This window comes from Pseudorasbora parva, chromosome 5 (assembly GCF_024679245.1).
Source record: "Pseudorasbora parva isolate DD20220531a chromosome 5, ASM2467924v1, whole genome shotgun sequence".
In the NCBI taxonomy this organism is placed as follows: domain Eukaryota; kingdom Metazoa; phylum Chordata; class Actinopteri; order Cypriniformes; family Gobionidae; genus Pseudorasbora; species Pseudorasbora parva.
The window spans coordinates 39553253-39572696 of record NC_090176.1 but is presented as its reverse complement, the minus strand read 5'-3'; the positions used below and the strand labels follow the sequence as shown (position 1 = coordinate 39572696).

Here is a 19444-nt window from a genome sequence, read left to right as displayed (position 1 = left end):
GGCAAAAATTGTCTATTGTCAATAGCATAGCAATGTACAACACAGCTCACACAAGTCACTTTCAAGTCAAGAACCTTTTTCTTGGCACGAGTGAAATCTGGGTAGGGAACTTTTTCGCCCTCACGCAAAACTCCCAACCGTGCAGATTCCTATTGAAATGACTGGCTTTTGGCTGAAAATTTGCTCCTTATAAACCAATTTGTTAAAGATTAATTAAAGTTTGTACAGAAAAAAAGCAGTTTGGGTGAAATAATACCTATACTTAACTTTAATTTATAAGTTAATTATTACAGTTGAAGCACAATAATTTGAAGATTTGTAAATATTCTGTAAAATTATTATACAGAAGGATGCTACAATGTGCAAACTACTGGAAACTTCTAGGTAATGTAAAGCATTGTGTTACACATCACAAAAACAGCAGTAATGCCATAACTAGGATACTGCGTTGAGACAAAAATCTGCTAAGGCCTCAGGGAAATAATCTGACTGCAATCACAGTTGGTCACCGCAAAGTGTATTGCTCTGTTAAGTAGATTTACCTGATGCTCGCAGGACAATTTTTCTGAAAGACTTCATGAAATGAGCAAAAAATGTACTGTCTATTGATTAGGACAGAAAACTTAAAATGATGAATGAACTGGTCACTGGGGCAATATTAAATAATTAAATTCCAGTTTCAGGATTCCTAATAATAATAATAATAATAATAATAATAATAAAGGACAAATTACAAAGTTAAAAAAATGAATGATTTGCACAAAATATTTCCTGTACCTCATCAAAACAAATACAAATTTTACGTTCAACTTTTCCACTCAAATTATTATGCAGACTAAATACAGAAAAATAAAAAGCAGATGATTTTGTATGTTGATATTTGAAATTGATTCAGTAATGGTCTCAGACATTTGGTCATCGCCGTATCTTCTTCACAGTCACAAGCGGATTTGATTTTGCTTAGTTTACATTACAAGTCAGTGCCTGTGCTTCATGTACTGTCTCTAAGCTACACAATAGTGGGAGGAGACTTTGCTATGTCTCCTAATTCGCCAAAGAAAAAATCAGCACACAGAGTTCATCTTTTGAGACATCAGTGATGTCACACAGTGCATGATAATTCAATGATGTCGAATACGACTTAACCATGCCACTCTCAAACATAAACCAAAGCATTTGATTACAGCTCAATTCATTTTAGTGTGTGTGTGTGTGTGTGTGTGTGTTACATTAACATGTCAGTCTGTTTTAAAACCAAGCCTGCTGGACACAAGCTAAATGTATTATGCAATTACATCAATACTCACCAGTATCAGGTGAAAACTTGATTATAATTCAAAGCAAAATCACCTTGTCTATACACAACAGAACTGATATAAAAAATAAAATAGAAACGATCTAAAGCAAAACAAATAGGCTTATACTGAGTGAATGACACATCATACAGGAGTATCAATGTACCGGTAAATACATTAATGCTCATGTAGTATCTGTCATTTACCTAAAATGAAATGTTTTACTCCCAAGTCCAGGCTTTAAAAGGTCTAAGTGTCTTTTATATACGTTAACAAGTCAAATACCAGCTCCCTTTTTATGAAATCTGAATCAGTATTGAATTATCAAGTGTTTTCAGATCGTATATGGATGATTTTGTTTCTTTTTCATTGATCATCTAGCCGGTTATGCTAGCTCTCACTAGCCGACCGATTAAACTGTCAAAACTCCAACTATTTACACCAAACCGGTACATGTAAACGACAAGCTTGGTTGAAATAATAGGTTATATACTCACTCTGCCGAATCTAGCGGTGGTTTCTGTGTGAAATGACACGGGTTGGTTTACTAAAGGTAAACGAGGTTGTCTCTCTGGTGCTGCTTCTGTAGACACAATGATGGAGCCGGAGTGCGCATGCGTCACACACCTCTGTTGAGTCTGTTCTATTACCGATTTAATATACAATCCGCTTACAGCTTTGATACAAAAATGTTGCATCATGACTAACATGTTTATTTTTATGCCATTATGATTTTTTAGCAATTGTTTACCCATACCATCTTTATTGTGCATGTATGCAGTATGGGAGTCATAAGCACCTTTACCTCTGTAATTAGCGATCTTTGCTCTTATTTTTGAGTGTTTATCTACACCGTGACCAACAGATATGTAGTTTACGCCCGCATATTAAAAAATCCTCTGGTTTCCTTCCGTCTCGCAGCCACATGGTCATTTTTCCCTGTGTAGCTAAAACAATGAACCTTTATGGCAGGCCAATTTAACATTGATTACTCAAAACTATAACATACGTTACTCAAAACGATACTATAACTATAGCTGTCATATGTTACTAGTATCCTATGTATTTAATTTTCATTTAAACTTGTAGTTAAAATAAAAAAATATATATATATACTTTAAAATGTAGAAATATAACCTTGTGTTACTTTACTTGCACAGATTACATTACCCCAAAGCACCACCTAGTGTCCAACCTATGCTAAAGCCCCGTTCACACCGCCAGCGATTTTGTCACTGCATGTCGCCAGCGGCAGAGATTCATGTCGCTAGTGGGCGTTCCCACTACGGGTTGCATATACACGTCATTAAATATATTTGTACTATAGTACCGTTTTAATTACTAGTGTTTTGCAGAACAGAGCAAGTTATTAGAATACATACTAAATAGGTACTGTACTGTAATAGGTAGACCATATTGCATGCAGTTTAGTCAAAACTTACTTTATATCCCCACAATCCCAGACACGTTTTTCCATGCATCATTTTTTTAAATGTGTCTCTGTATGTAGGCTACACAGAGACATATTATAAAGAACAGGGGGCTTGCTAAAAGCTTATATCAACAACTCCTCCGGACACCGCAGTAGCAGCAGTAAAGTAGACGGATCACGTGCACTCCACTGACTTCACTCCTATTGGTTGTCGCTGAAAATCGCTTCTCATTTGCATAAAGTTGAAATTTCTGAACTTTTGTCGCGTGTCCAGTAGCGCGGGAAAGGGGGTGCTGCGGGGGCTGCAGCCCCCCTCGTTATAGCATCAGCCCCCCTGGTGGGGGGCTGTGGACTAAAATTATATTGTATTTAAAACATGAAATGAAATAAAATAAATTAAAATAGACTGACATAACATACGGTGTTTTAATGGGATTAAAATAATGGGCCGTGGATAAGATATAAACGAATTAATAATTATTTTAATAATTCCTCAGGAAGTGCTTTCGTCACCATCATGTCACCTCGCTCACTCTCGTTTGGTCATGGTTAGCAATAAGCAGCAGAAACATATTTGTAGACTTTTTTTGAGTAACGTTACTACTAACATGGTTAAGAAAAGTAAAATTGGGAAATCTTGTAATGTAAAAGTATGTAAATGTAACGGAGGCCAGCTAGTAGAAGTTGCTGTGCGAGTAAACCTCACTCCTCTGACCTCAAGAGACGCTCTAGCGACTGACGCTAGAGGTTGCAGCCTTTAGCCTCCTTGTTAGAGCGTCCGACTCTCATGCCGGCGGACCCGGGTTCGAGTCCCGGTCCGAACAGTAGGGGTTACATTGGTGCCGTGACCCGGATGGGAGTGAGGTTTAGGGGGGTGAGTGTAACAGAGGCCAGCTAGTAGTAGTTGCTGTGCGAGTAAACCTCACTCCTCTGACCTCAAGAGACGCTCTAGCGACTGACGCTAGAGGTTGCAGCCTTTAGCCTCCTTGTTAGAGCGTCCGACTCCCATGCCGGCGGACCCGGGTTCGAGTCCCGGTCTGAGCAGTAGGGGTTACATTGGTGCCGTGACCCGGATGGGAGTGAGGTTTAGGGGGGTGAGTGTAACGGAGGCCAGCTAGTAGAAGTTGCTGTGCGAGTAAACCTCACTCCTCTGACCTCAAGAGACGCTCTAGCGACTGACGCTAGAGGTTGCAGCCTTTAGCCTCCTTGTTAGAGCGTCCAACTCTCATGCCGGCGGACCCGGGTTCGAGTCCCGGTCCGAGCAGTAGGGGTTACATAAACAACAATGACGCTGACCTTGACACCGAAACAAACTGTTCAGACATCCGCGAGGTTTGTGAGCTGGACGTTAACATGTAAGTTAGCCTACTCTCACCAGTCTGCTGAGGTCGGGACACATGATATTTTACAAACGTGATTATGAATCATTATTTCTCCAAATATGCGCACATGATGGACTAAAAGCCCTGGCAGATGCTGGATATTGTATGTAGCCTATGAACACAAATAAAAAGAATGCTTTATGAGTGATGATTAACGTGTGTCTGTGTATGATCCATGGGCGTTGGAACCATTGTTTGTCGTGAGGACAAGACTCACCCACTTTTAAAGACCAATGATATATTGATATATTGGACCCACTCACTTTTATCATCACTAATTCAACACGTCTGTTTACCTATCCCTAACCGAGAAAAACGTATTAGGTGTTTGACTCTTTTTTTCCACTTGTCTAATATTTTCTCAATTTTTATTGAAAATAAATGCCTTTCTGATCTGTGATGTGAAAAGGGAGTAGAGCAATTCGGCAAAAGGCAGGGCAAATAACTCAGTGATTTCCGTAATTTTGTCTGGCGCAATCAATCGTTTAGTAAACTGCAGTATATTTGTATCTAACGTTACTCCAGCAAAAACAAATTCTGAGACCACCCACAGTTTTGCTTCCGACACCCATGGTATGATCGCGTTTTAACAAGTAATTAATTTTAAACAACAATAATCTGGGGCGGTGCTCTTTGGCGGTAAAGGGGGGTTCTACTACAACACCTGTCTGGTCGCCACCGACAACATAATGACGTCACACATTTTCCGACCCAACTTTGTTTCAGCCCCCCCGGAATTAAACGGCTTCCAGCGCGTCTCGTGTCGCTTGACACGCCCACATTCTGTCGCCAACGGTCACTGTCGCTCGTGTCGCCAGCGCTCCATTGAAATGAATGGGATCATGTCGCTTTGTCGCTACGTGTCGCTGGCGGTGTGAACAGGGCTTAATATTGCTATAACCTGTTTAAAGGTTTGCACCAATTCTGCATTCCACTCCTTTTAGACACACACTTGTAAAATTCCCTAAACACTTCCCCTCACGAGAATCCCTGCAGCCATTTTGAAGTGCGTTCCACTTCATGAAGTTGTAGAAGGGAAGTTTATATGGACAGACCCTTGCTCCCACCCATTTTGACAGAGAGTGAGTCCATTTCATATGTACACTTCAGGCAGCTTCATATACCACAATGCAACACGATTGTGATGTCACCGCACTTCGCGTTTAATTTACTCCACCACAAACTCTTAAATTTTTTAAAACAGCCCAAACACACCTATATACATAAATACTGCATTAAACTTTTTCGTAAAGGAAACAAAATAAATAATAAATCAACTCCATAATGGATTCCAAGTGATCAAGGGCTTAGGGTGTTCCAGTTCAGTCCATTGCAAAGGGTTCCTCCAAGAGTGGGCACTCATGCAACGTAAGCAATGACGCACATCCAAGTGAACGAGAAAGAGGGAAGTTAGTGAGGGAAGGGCATAATAAAAACAAGCTGGAGCGCAGCACAGGGGTGAGGAACTATACTATAAATGCACTGTGATGAAAATGTCATAGAGTCTAAGCCACTTGCCAAGTTTAATAAATTAGTTACCAAGTGTAATAGCAACACAGACAGTACATTTAAAGAAAATGTTAAATTGGCTTGCCATATCATGAATCCTATAACAATGGAAATGGCCTCCTGGCTCCATCTAGTGGTTATTCTGATGTATTTAATGCATTTTTATTGACCTCGTTCTCCACAACACCACTTGGATTGCATGTAAATTGTTGCTGTGAAGATTCTTATGAACAAACCATTGTTTAGTCAAAACTAATTTTAAAAGAATTAAAGAACTGTATTTGATCCACCTTTAATGGTGTAAGCACATTAACACATTTTGCAAAGCTCCATGTCTGAAGATAGTACTAGCAGTATACAATAAATCACACCAAAATTTGCAGAAATAGAATATCATCCTGCGATATAATTTTCCATACACATCTGTGTGTACTGCACAGTCAATCTGACTTTAGAAACTTCCGGGATACCACTCTGTACCCCATAAAGGTCACAGGTACAACATCTGCATAAAACACCTCAAATCAACCTTAATGACCAGTATAAATGCTTAGTTCTCTTCTCCAGCCGTAGGGGAGAAGTGAGAACTAATCACATACAAATGGCTCAGAAAGTGAGTCCAGTGTCCCTTCTAAAAAACAGGGATTGAAGTCTTTTTATTAAGCCGTTTGCTCATCTTCACTTTCATCCTCTTCATCAGAGTCCTCGCTATGTTCCACATCCTCACCGTCATCAGGGACTGTAATGGCTTTGATGATTATTTCGTCATCAACATCATCCTCAACTCTGATCGATTTCCTCCTCTCCAAAACTGATGGGGTGCACACTGGAGTGACATCCTAAATGCAGATAAATTGTCTTTAAACACTAATAATGCAAGGCTAGATATCTTAGTCATTTTCTGCAGTAAATGTTGGCACATGGGTTTCATTGCGAGTCACACTGACTGACAATAAGCTTAAAATGTACCATTTTCTGTTGGCACAGATATCTTACTCCAGTCAATGGTTACAACTGAGGTAATTTTCAGTCAGTGCCAAGACTATGCACACAAAAACGGTGCAGAAAAAAAAAACACTTGAGCTTACATCACTGCATACTGAAACATCTGCTTCTGATTGAGCCTTCTTTGCAGGAACCTGAGCTGCCTGAAGAAAAGAAAAAAAAGAGGAAAAAAGACAAAATGGTCACACTAACAAACAATAGAATAGAGCATCCTAAAACTTTTGATTAAAAACAACAACATAGTACTTACAAATCCAGGGAAATCGTAGTCAATGCCTTTTGCTGCCAGTCTCTTGCGAAGCTTAGATTCTTTGCTTAAAAGCTTTTCACCAAGTTTCATTAGATCACCTTCCGCATGCTCCTTGTTGTACCGGCTAACTGCAGGCTGCTTTGGCTTCTTGAAAACCTTCATTGAGCCAACAAAGAGCTTTGCATGGACCTTCTCGGGTGGTATCACATGACCTGAACAGGACAAAACACACAAATGTTTACACAACATACTACATAGGAAAATATTAATGCAAAATCTTTCAAATCACTCAACTCACACTTTATGAGCCGTTCTCCCATTAGGTAGTTGTTCATGGTCTCAGCCACAATCTTAGCCACCTCATCACACTCAAACTCCACATATCCATAGCCTTTACTCGCTCCAGTCTATGAAAGATGAGTTTAATAATACTCATGTTAAAATCTTAAAAGCAAGACATTACTTGCTAGTATGACTATTGTGTGTTTATAGTGTTGGCACAAGGGTTTCATTGCACAACAACATGGAGTTGGCAATAAGCTAGATGTACCAGATTACTGTCGGCACAATTATCTTACCCAACGCAACAAATGCTGCAGGTAATTTTCAGATTGTGCCTTTATCAGTTGTGTAAAATAGATTATATATACAAACAAGATGACAAAAATCCTTTAGGAGTCCTTTGGAATTGTATGATAATTTGTTAGCAGCCCAAATGGAAACAAACAAGACCCCTCTTAAATTAATAGGACCTTATCAGGTTAATGGAATTCATCCATGAGGATCTTATGATTTCATTATAGGATTCCTAAAAGAACTCTTCCTACTCTTTTGGTTTTTGTTTCAAATTATTATAGAAATTCCATTAGTATTAAGTCCATTTCTTTATGTTAAACTGCTTATTAATTGACAGTGTTAACTTATAAACATACTGCTATAACAAAATGCTAAAACACGTGCACAACAATTACAAGCACACCATACCTTTTTACTCCTGGAAACTCTTAATCGTGTGACTTTACCAAACTGCTGAAAGTAAGATTTCAACTGAGGCTCACACAATCCTCGAGGAAGATGACCAACATATAATACTCCTGGAGCAAGTGACTGACCCTGAGAGTAGGAAAAAAATTATAAATATCGCATTCAATGCAACGTTAAAAAGGCAAGTCAACGTTAAACACTTAACGTTAAGCACGTGGAACAAAATTGTAGCTTAAAGACTAAGGCCTTTAGCTCTATTAAAAGGATTATTATTTCCGAGCCCAATTCTGGCTAATAGAGATTACTGGTTAGATGACAAATTCACTAGCCACGTTTTAGCATGAAGCTTAATGATTATCAGGCTACACTCACGCCACATGGTCACGCACCATACCGTTTGAGGACGTTTCTTCACTTGCTGGACCTTCTTTTGAAACTCTGCGTCTTCATTTGGATTTAGAGCCAGCAGGTTTTTCGCCGGCTTCTCTGATAATTTCCCTTCTGTCATGTTAAAATATAAGATTGGTGAAATAAATTAGTTTTGGACCTTGTGTCGCACTACCTTTCCTTAAACCACGCTGCGCTTCTTTCAGGAAACTGGCTGCTTCGTTCAGGAAACGGAAACGTCACAACAAAATAAAAGTCCGCTACCGCACAATGTAATCCAAAATAAAAGTCCTCTATATCTATATTACAACGTTTTTTTTAAATGATACTGACATACCATGTTATTATGGTTTAATTGATTACATAATTTATAGATATTATGTTTCAGTTAGTATTATCACATAGTTCAATTCACATGTATTTTTATAGCACTTTTGACAATATATCGTTTCAAAGCAGCTTTAGGTGACTGTCCAAATTTTAGCTAACAAAGTGTTAATTTAAACAACGGATTCAATTTAAGGCAGAAACAATGAGCTCATGTCGTGAGCTCAAACAAGCTTACTTTTAAATCTACTAAATAATAGGCTACTAAAATACGCCAGAGTGGCTTTCTCAGTGCATGCGTTGTTTTAGTTTGGCAGGGTCGCCGCTAGCTATAATGAATGGAATCCTATGTTGCCAGCTAGCATGTCCCGAGTAAAAGTGATCAAAAAAATAAAAAAACACCCACCTAATTACTTCTTGTGTCCTGCTATTCAGTGAGTGTAAGGTAGCCTACGTGCCAGTGAGCACAGATCAAAATTGCCTAAGAAATTGCAGTCTTAATCTGCATCGCTATGTGTACTCGTTGTGAATACACAGGCCACAAGAAGTAATTAGATGGGTGTTGTTGTTTTTTTGATCACTTTTTTGGGACATGCTAGCTGGCAACATAGGATTTCATCCATTATGCTAAGCTAAGCTAGCAGCGACCCTGCCAAACTAAAACAATGCACAATGAGACAAAAATGCATTTGCTCACATCTAAATGTAGAAAAGAAGTTGAATAAGCCCTGCTGGACCTATTTTTAAAAACGGTGGAGTGTTCCTTTAAATGGATTTGAACTAGCCATTCATTTTGAAAGAAATAAAAAATTGGCCTACGTTATATTTAATTCATCATAATTTTAAGCCATTTCTAAAAATGTAGCTATTGCAAACATAGACTAAAATGATTTTAAATGCGAAAAATTATTATTATACTAATTATTAATAATCACATTTAAACAAGCATTTAAAATACATTTGAAAAACCAAATTCAGGTACAATTAATTACTTTCAGGACATACTTAAATACAAATACAGAGCAGGGTTGAGGATGAAAGGGTTGGACCTATGGTTAGACCCCATGGAGATGGTGTAGTATGGGGGCGGAGTTTTGAATGAACGATAGGCTGAATCACTGATGTAACTGCACACAAATCGTTCAGGAAAGGTGAGAGTGCCGCAGAGCATCACCTGACATGGCAAATACAATCATTTATTTTACTGTGAATGGAAGACCAGAACAAGCTGAGTTTCCCATTGACTGTCCTGCACAAGATGTCAAAGGTAAGGGTTATCTCAAATTACCTAGTTTCTTTTAGTCTGACTGGAACTTTACACTTATTTAAACAATAAAGTCAAATGTCAAGTTTTTGGTGTGCTGTACTTCAAGGCACGCAGTGAAATATAATGCTCAAATATCAAAATATATCAGTCAAGTTGGCTATATCTCCAAAGTATGTTGTAGTGTATTGCAACAAGATAAATGTTGAACTGCTTAACCAATAATAATACTATTACATTTATTAAAATAACATTTATGTAAAGTATTCAATATATAAAATTAAATGATTATGATAGACAGACAGACAGACAGACAGACAGACAGACAGACAGACAGACAGACAGACGGATAGATAGATAGATAGATAGATAGATAGATAGATAGATAGATAGATAGATAGATAGATAGATAGATAGATAGATAGATAGATAGATAGATAGATAGATAGATAGATAGATGTGTGGTATCTCTCAATGAATGACAGCAGCTTTAACTCATGCATCAACATCAAATAGGATTACTTATGAAAATATATTTTTGTTATGACCAAATTGGCTCTCTGCCCTCCTTTCTGCTGAAAACAACCTTGAGGACTGTTCTCAATCTCATTCTGAAGGGCACTGACAGCAGTCTTCTTTAATCAGGTCCTCTCGACTAGCAAGCCCATATGAAGAGCTATTCTGTTGACCTGGATAGCTAATAGGCTACAACACAAGAGTTGTTCAGAAGATGATCTCTTTGTTCTTTTTAATATAAGAATCCAATTATCTACTCTACAGAACTGGATTCTTATAAACCAGTTTATAATTTGTATTATTCACATTATATCGTCCACGTTTTGACTCACAAACAAACCATCATACTTCAGTTAGATAGATTGAGTCACAGGTGGGGCTGACAGTCGGTCAGTCTTCAAGTGCCAAGCAGTGCCCTAATGGAAACATATGGCATATTCACAATATTCAAGTGCATATATTGACATTGTACTTTATTCATGAAGATGAGAAATATGATGATGAATTACATCTGCTAAATGTTTGTGTGCCATCACAGATCTTTTCCGAGCTGCAGCTGAAGCAGGACCACATGACATCTTAAAGCTTTATAATACTAAAGGCAATATTATTAATATTTCCCCTCAGCTGGCACCCAACAGTCCTCACTCCTGCTATAAGCTAGAAGTGGTTGCTGCAGACTGCAACAGTGAGCTGTTAGGTATTCTTCACCACAACTACAGTTAGCATTATTGTTAAACTTATGAATAAACATTATTTTCTAGTACATGCATGATAGTTGTTACATATAACGGTAACACTTTACGATAAGGTTCATTATTTAAAGGGGTGGTTGCTTCACTTCATTTCATTTTTTTAAACTTTAGTTAGTGTGTAATGTTGCTGTTTGAGCATAAACAGTATCTGCAAAGTTACAGCACTGAAAGTTCAATGCAAACGGAAAGCTATGGCAGTTTATTGCCTACAAAAACGGCTGGTTTGGATTACAACAAGCTTCTTTCTGGGTTGGTGACATCATAAACCTAGTCACCACAGATGTGACTTCTGCCCGTAATGGTTTGGGGCGTGGCATTTCCGGACAAGCTGTGCTTGGCACTTCAGCCAATAAAAATACATGAATCTACATTTGGCCATCTAACCAATCTAAGACCATTGCGTTTTTCGGAGGGATGGGCTTCATAGAAGCAGGAAGCAAACGAGCCGTTCAAAGGACAGTGGAGACAGATGTGTGGAATAAAGGTCAAATATAAGAAAAATACGGCATAAAAAAAGAAGAAGTATTAAGACATGTTATACTGCGTCCCATAAACAACCAATCCTAGAAAAAAACCAAGGAACCACCCCTTTAACATTAGTTAGCATGAACTAATAATGAACTGCACCTTTAAAGCATTTATTTATCTTTGTTAATGTTATATTCAACATTTACTAATACTTTATTAAAATCTTGTTAACATTACTTAATGAACTCTGAACTAACATGAACAAACCATGAACAGCTTTTTATTAACTATTAACAAAGATTAACACAGTAACAAATGTATTGCTCATGGTTAGTTCACCGCTATATTAGGAACATGTTGAACACTCTTTTAGGTTCAGAGCTGGCCGTTGCTCTGGGATTTGACCTCTCTTCTATGGAGAAAAGGTAAGGTTGGAACATATTTCAAATGCAAATTTTGGAGTATCAGATGGTATTAAAAATGTAATTATCTGTGATAATCAGTAGCAGTGCCTTAAAACTAGCATGCAAAAATATAATGCCCTTCACTGAAATCACTGAAATCACACCTGTCTGTAACTGCAGCAAAAGAGGAGTCAGAAAATCAGCCAATCAGAAACATCATCTGCCTGTCATGCATTTTGCACGTTCTGACATCAGGTTGGCTGATATGCCTTTAGAGGCGGGGTTTTGCCTAGAGGCAGGGCTTTGGAAGTTGGCGAAGACATGTGAAATGTGCCACAAAGTTTGGCATTGGCTCATATTTTACACCAGAATTCAGTAAATTTTATGAGACCAATAAAAATCTGTGGAGAAAAGTATTATTTCACAGCATAATTTACTTTCAAACAGGTTACAGAGTCTGGAGAAAAGAATTCTAGCTGAAGCAGCAGAGACTCCTGCCATTGTGTATGAGATGAAGAGACAGGTGGAGTCATTCAGAGAGAAACTGGAGGTATCTATCTATCTATCTATCTATCTATCTATCTATCTATCTATCTATCTATCTATCTATCTATCTATCTATCTATCTATCTATCTATCTATCTATCTATCTATCTATCTATCTATCTATCTGTCTGTCTGTCTGTCTGTCTGTCTGTCTGTCTGTCTGTCTGTCTGTCTGTCTGTCTGTCTGTCTGTCTGTCTGTCTGTCTGTCTGTCTGTCTATCTATCTATCTATCTATCTATCTATCTATCTATCCATCCATCCATCCATCCATCCATCCGTCCATCCGTCCGTCTGTCTGTTTATATATCTATACCAGTAAGTACTAATTAAATACAGTTATCCAAGTATAAAATAATGTCTTTCTCTGTAGAGTGTTGAGCACCTCAGCTGGCTGGGATTGTTTAAGGACATGTCGGAAGGCACCCACAAGCCCTCCCCTTTCTACCATAAAAGAACCCTGCGCAAGACTCGTGAGGAGTGTGAGCATGTCAGGGAAAAGTTCCTCCAAATGAGGTGACATTGCTACCACTTATAAGGGTGTAATAGGCTATATATCTTTTCTTTCTTTTTTTTAAATAAAATTGCTCCTGGTTTACTTTCTCTAGTTCTTTGGAGGTTTCTGAAGAGGTGAGACAGTATCTTAAAACACCAACCTTTGATAACTGGTAAGTTTTTGCTATAGTGAAGTCTGCTGACAGAAATGCACACTTTGTTTTCCTTGGAAATCATGGAGTTTCCACAGTTACTGTAGCCACATCAAAGTCCTGCACCTGTCATACATGAATAGGAAATTATTAGTGAAGCAAAGGACTGCACTTCTAAAATAAGCATAAAGAACATGGCCGATGTCAGGCCTTTCATCTGCCCGAAGGGCCTCATATCAATATCAAAGGTCCGGTTCATGGTTTACAAATCAAAAGCACTTCTTGTGAGCAAAGGGCTGGAGCACCGTGTTCATTAATGCAAGTCTTCCTTCATCTTGTTAAAACCAGGCTTTAGTGTCATATTAACACAACAAGATATGATTCATTCTGAAGGGGTGAACAGAAAAATAAATCTCTTCATTTTTAAATTAGCCTTAAATAAATATTTGGTGCTATTGCAGGCAATGGGAGGATGCTGAGATTATGGTGCTGCTCCAGGTGATGTACACAGATCTGGACTTCATCTCTACCTTCAGCATTGAGTTAGACGTGCTGCAGCAGTTTCTTTATGAAGTATACAGACGCTACAATAACATCCCCTTCCACAACTTCAAGCACTGCTTCTGTGTCACTCAGATGGTAAGAGTGGGTGCAATCAGCTTCAGCCTCAGGGTTTCTCTCAGTCAGGCCAATTATCCACTTCTGCTTGATTAATACATGTTGTGCCCCACACAGCCATCATTTCACTCATACCACTGCTGCCAAAAATGTTATTTGTAATTTTACTAGAATCAGACCTAGTTTCCAGTGGGTCATTGTTGTTTTTTAAAGCCATATAAAGAGAAAATTATTGTGCAGCCTATGTGTTGTAATTCATATGTTTTTGAAGGTCGGTGAAGGTTGTAGGTTAGTCATCCATCCATCCATCCATCCATCCATCCATCCATCCATCCATCCATCCATCCATCCATCCATCCATTCACCCATCTATCTATGCATCCACCCAATTCATTCATTCATTCATTCATTCATTCATTCATTCATTCATTCATTCATTCATTCATTCATTCATTCACCCATATATCTATGCATCCACCCTATTCATTCATTCATTCATTCATTCATTCATTCATTCATTCATTCATTCATTCATCCATCCACCCATCCAACCAACCAACCACCCATCCATCCATCCATCCATCCATCCATCCATCCATCCACCCATCCATCCATCTGTCCACTGTTGAAGAAATTTTAATAATTTATGTTTGAGTTCACACAAGAAGTCAATATCTGTTTCTGCCATAATAATACACCAAAAGGTAGTGGCGGTAACCCTAGTTTGAGAGTTTTCCCTCATCAGAGGTGTCGGCTAATCTAAATTAGATCTAAGACCATTGTTTGTTGCTTTTCATTTAAATAGTTAAAGACAGAAGGGGGGCCATGTATGTGTGTGTGTGTTTCTTACTGTCCCCTTGTAGGTATGGGGAGCATTGTGTCCATTGACAAAAGGGTTGGGGGAGACATTTGTTTCATCTTTCTTCTGTACAGAAAAACACAGACATTGAGGGGTATAAAAGCTTGGGCCTTCTTTTGATTCCTCAGTTCACACTCGATGCAGGCATTACCTGGTTGTATTGACTGTGAATTCATTCTTGCAAGGATTAAATCATTATAAAGACACAATTGGCTAAGGTTTGTCTCTTATTCAGAAATGCAACAGAGTTAACATATTTTTGCCACAACATCACCCATTCATCCAACATCCATCCATCCATTCATCCATCCACACAAACCACCCACCCACCCATCATTCATCCATCCATCCATCCATCCAACCACTCAATAACCCACCCACCCACCTAATCCATCCATTCATCCATCCACCCACCCATCCATCTGTCCACCCATTCATCCAACATTCATCCATCCATTCATCCATCCACACATATCACCCACCCACCCATCATTCATTTATCCATCCATCCATCCATCCATCCACCCACCATCCATCCATTCATCCATTCATCCACCCAACCCTCTGGGGCAGTTGCATATTGTAATGAATAATCATTTAATTTGTTTATAAATATGAATTTATACACAAATTACATTATTGTATATCAGTTACAGTAAATATGAACAATTCTTTATATATGTAATTTCTACATAAAATAAGTATTAATGTATAATATATAAATTCATATATATCATTATAACAAATAATTTATAAATATTTAACCTTTTTATTTAACCTCCTTTTATAAGTAATTAATTTTTATATAACTCTATTTAAATATCATAACTTTTGAATTGGAAATTTTGAAATACCTTATTACTAATATCTGGGTCCATTTGTTTGTCAGATGTATGGGCTGATATGGCTAACAGATCTTCGAAGCAAGATTGACAGTATTGACCTTCTCATCATGCTTACCTCAGCCGTCTGTCACGATCTAGATCACACCGGCTACAACAATGCCTACCAGGTGAGCTGGACGTTGTCACAGGTTCTGCTGCTGTTCAGTCACAGTAAACTGATGGAACTGTCTCGCTTCAGATTAATGCCCGCACTGAGCTTGCCTTAAGATACAATGACATCTCCCCACTGGAAAATCACCACTGCGCTGTAGCCTTTGAAATCCTGGAAAAGGTAAGCTTTTGTTCAAGATATGAACAAGTTTTTAAAAAAATATTCTGAATAAATGTTAAATTAAACAGAATAAAAAAAAGAAAAAAAAGAAAGTAATTTAACTATTTATAGCCCTTTCAAACAGCATGTTATGTAGTACTTTACTACTCATATTAATTCTGTTGTATTCAGTGTATAAACATTTTATAAGCTAACAACATTCATTGTTTTTCAGAGTGAAAGCAATATTTTCCGAAACTTGTCGACAGAGCAATACAAAAGAATAAGAGAGGGCATAATTAAGTATATTGATTCTTCTTTATTCTTAACAACCATATCTATATTAAACCAAATGCTATATCCAATCTAAACTACTTATAATTACTGCAGATGCATTCTCGCTACTGATATGACCAGACATACGGATATCCTCAACAAGTTCAAAGCCATTCTTCCTGTGTTCGACTTCAGCAACAAGGATCACAGAGATGTGGTGAGGACCACATAGCAACACCTTGACAACCACCCATTTCACCTTAGCATAATGATGGCGAATGTTACCAAGGAAATTAACTGGCATTATGTTAAATCTAGTTTAGCTGCAATAAGCATTCTGTTTTTAAGGACTGCAGTTGACGATGATCCACTTCTTTCACAGTTGATGATGATCATGATTAAAGTAAGTGACATCTCCAATGAGGCGAGGCCCATGGATGTGGCAGAACCGTGGCTGGACTGTCTGCTGCAGGAGTTTTTTAATCAGGTTTTAATGCATTTTGTATAATAATCAAAACTCTCCCAGTGTCATGTTGGGAGCAGTACAGTACAAATGTCATTTTAAACAATAGAATTGTGTGCGTTAATGTTACCTAATTTAATAAAGTATTGTGAAATCTCTGTCCAGAGTGACATGGAGAAGTTGGAAGGTCTCCCTGTCACCCCGTTCATGGATCGAGACAAAGTGACCAAACCTTCTTCTCAGACTGGATTCATACGCTTCGTTCTCTTTCCTCTCTTCATCGAACTGGCTAATCTGTTCCCCTGTCTGGAGGTAAGGACAATGTTTGTGACATACTGTGACGTAACTTTAAGAGGTAATCATGTCATCAACTTTTTAGAGCAAGAAAAATCATGGTCGAAATTTTGGGTTATTATGCTTCCAAACCTCCAAATTATACTTTTAAGTGTTTATTTGATAACACTGCATCTACTCTATATTTTAATTATAATACATATCTTTAAAATCTGTTTTCTCAAAATGATGAGTCAGAAATCTCCACTTGTTGGACTTATCTTACTTAACCTTTTTATTATATATTTGCATGTTTTTTACAGAGGGGTTTGTTCATGTATTATTTACTTGATTTATTTAACTTTAATTCACATTCCAAAAAATAAATAAAAAAATGCGTAGGAACTTAATATGTTTTTTTTTTTACTGAAAATCATGTCCTCCGGTGTCATCATATCCTGATTTTAAATCAGGCAATTCCACTGAGTTTAATTAGTTGAAGGACCCTATTCAAAGTCCATGACATGTGCGCATGTTAAGATTTTGTCTCGGAATTGTTCAAATATTTAACTTTGTTGGAACCACTATAAAAGTGTTCATTTCTGTTGTCCTTTGGTGTAACACCCCTATATTCTTAGGACACATTTCAGAGAAAACTTTTTTTTTTTTTACAAAAAAAAAGAAGCATTTTTAATGCTTATTTGTCAATATTGATATGTACCCTTCTATATTGACAGTATTTTTTTATATATTGTGTAATAAAAAAAATCCCCTCTGTAAAAAAAACTATAGTATGTCAACAAAATGAAAGTCTAATGTTGCTTTTAATAATTGTGAATATTCCTTCATGTAGTTCTTTGCGTCATTTAATTAGTATAAACTTTTCTAACTCTTACTTTTAATCTTCTAACAGCAACACATCATTGACCCAGTGCAGAAAGCCCTGGATTATTACACAGAGATGGAGAAAGCTCTGGAGAGGGAGAAACAGAACCGGGCCAAAAGTGAGAAGATGGTCAAGCCCAGCACCTCAAAAGAGCCAGAAGCTCATTCAGAACCCGGTGGGACGACAAAACCAGTCCATTTGTAATCTAATCTCAGGCCGTTAAATGTTCATTCTATTATAATTTTTTTGCTTTAATGCTTAAAGTAAATGTACCAGCTAAATGTACTGTATTAAAGAGATGTTTGCACTAAATATATATTGCGGAGGAGACAAGTGAAAAATACTATTTTTCCTTTTTCTAATTTATATAAAAATAATTCATTAAATTATATAATCAGCATAAATTGAGTGACGTTATAATGTTAAATATCAGAATATTTCATATATCAGTAACAATGTCTACTGAGAACAGTTTGTCTTTATAAATGAATGGTGAACATGCACAGTCAGCCCAAAAGATGGCGCTACAATTTCTTAGTCACAAGAGGAGGCAGAAGATGAAACATTACATTACCATTAAATTATTTTAAAAAATAAAAGATGCCACTTCTAATTACATTATATTGACTGAAGTAGGTCTGAAATGTGAGATCCTGGTCAAAGGTTTACTGCCACTGACTCTGCAATGTGTTATTAAAGAGGGTCAAAAACAGAACATCAAAACATCACAAGACTTTTACATTCAAATTTATTTTACAAAAGAAAACTTACTTCCCTTTACACATCTATTTCCCAAAAAACATATAGTGTGTTTCTTTAGTCTGATGATGCAAATGGAATATTAGGCATGCAGTTTTGCATTACTCTCAAATACCATCCTCCATAATACCCACAATTGCCTTTTTACTCTATGTGAAGCCATTCAGTTGCAGGTAAGAGGCAGGTAAAGCATTAGCATGCAGCAATGTACACATTTGCATAGTAAATGGCTGTCATTTATTTTGGATTCATAGTTTTTTACTAACATGCTATTGCATGAAACAGATCTACAGTGGAAAAAAACGAAGTAAAATCTATTCTCAGGTCAGTGAAACTCATTCACCATGTTTTACCGGGGTAGTGGTGTGAAAACTGTACCTTTGGGGGTACAACAGCTTGCTGCTGGGGCAGTACCCTTAAAAGGATCTTTGTACCTTTTTACTCCTAAAAGGTTTATATTAGTACCTTAGAGTACAAAGGCATACCTTAAGGTACTACTGTGAACCTTTTTGTGGTACAAAATGGTACAAGGTTGCCCTTTTAAGGGTACTGCTCCAGCGACAAGCTGTTGTACTCATAAATGTACAATTTTGCCACCTTTTTTCTTTGTGTAGGAAGTATTTTGTTTGTTTTTGAATTAACATTTGCATGAATTAACTCTGATCATTTGTAGACCAATTTAACCACAAACAGAATGAATAATCTTAACACACATTAAAATAAATCGATAGAGCTCTCAAAGAGGCACAGAAAGAAACTTGTTTGCAAAAGTTGAAAAGAAAAAACCTTATTAAAAAGTTAAGGCATAAAGTTACTAACAGGGAATGTCTCTGATTTAAATTCAATATATATATAAAGCAATGGTGGTCCTGAGTGTTGGCTACAATACTGACACCAAAAATTATTTAAAATGTAGACCAAAGGACCTTGAGATGTAATTATGGAACATACACCAACATCATTTGTTTCTTTACAACAAAAAAACA

General features: G+C 37.3%; 3 protein-coding genes and 2 non-coding genes across 7 annotated transcripts in view; 1 reads left to right on the top strand and 4 right to left on the bottom strand.

Moving 5' to 3' along the window:
* clasp1a (cytoplasmic linker associated protein 1a) overlaps positions 1-1983 on the bottom strand; it is an 85032-nt gene extending 83049 nt beyond the window's left edge. The window contains exon 1 of the mRNA XM_067444258.1: positions 1793-1983. The gene's annotated coding sequence lies outside the window, so the exon portion shown is untranslated. The remainder of the gene's footprint in view (positions 1-1792) is intronic.
* Positions 1984-5613: 3630 nt separating this feature from the next.
* Positions 5614-8490, bottom strand: nifk (nucleolar protein interacting with the FHA domain of MKI67). The gene is made up of 6 exons (XM_067445092.1): positions 8252-8490; positions 7858-7986; positions 7172-7280; positions 6874-7085; positions 6707-6766; positions 5614-6457 (listed from the first exon to the last, which is right to left on the bottom strand). The coding sequence occupies exons 1-6, from the start codon at positions 8363-8365 to the stop codon at positions 6278-6280; spliced, it is 804 nt and encodes a 267-aa protein (XP_067301193.1). The 5' UTR covers positions 8366-8490; the 3' UTR covers positions 5614-6277.
* LOC137076227 (small nucleolar RNA ACA64) lies at positions 6527-6653 on the bottom strand. Its single transcript, XR_010905260.1, has one exon. It is a non-coding gene; the product is annotated as a small nucleolar RNA ACA64 (small nucleolar RNA).
* LOC137076226 (small nucleolar RNA ACA64) lies at positions 7363-7488 on the bottom strand. The gene has a single exon (XR_010905259.1). It is a non-coding gene; the product is annotated as a small nucleolar RNA ACA64 (small nucleolar RNA).
* A 1209-nt stretch (positions 8491-9699) lies between the features above and the next one.
* Positions 9700-19436, top strand: si:dkey-219c10.4 (high affinity cGMP-specific 3',5'-cyclic phosphodiesterase 9A). Of its 3 annotated transcripts, none has more exons than XM_067444254.1 (14): positions 9700-9838; positions 10979-11051; positions 11948-11999; positions 12426-12528; positions 12896-13038; positions 13131-13190; positions 13631-13808; positions 15536-15658; positions 15730-15822; positions 16037-16104; positions 16192-16294; positions 16460-16564; positions 16706-16852; positions 17727-19436. In XM_067444254.1, the coding sequence occupies exons 1-14, from the start codon at positions 9782-9784 to the stop codon at positions 17901-17903; spliced, it is 1482 nt and encodes a 493-aa protein (XP_067300355.1). In that variant the 5' UTR covers positions 9700-9781; the 3' UTR covers positions 17904-19436. The 3 variants fall into 3 exon arrangements, with proteins under 3 accessions (XP_067300355.1, XP_067300354.1, XP_067300353.1); XM_067444253.1 differs by having other exon boundaries at positions 10890-11039; XM_067444252.1 differs by having other exon boundaries at positions 10890-11051.
* The last annotated feature ends 8 nt before the right edge of the window (positions 19437-19444 follow it).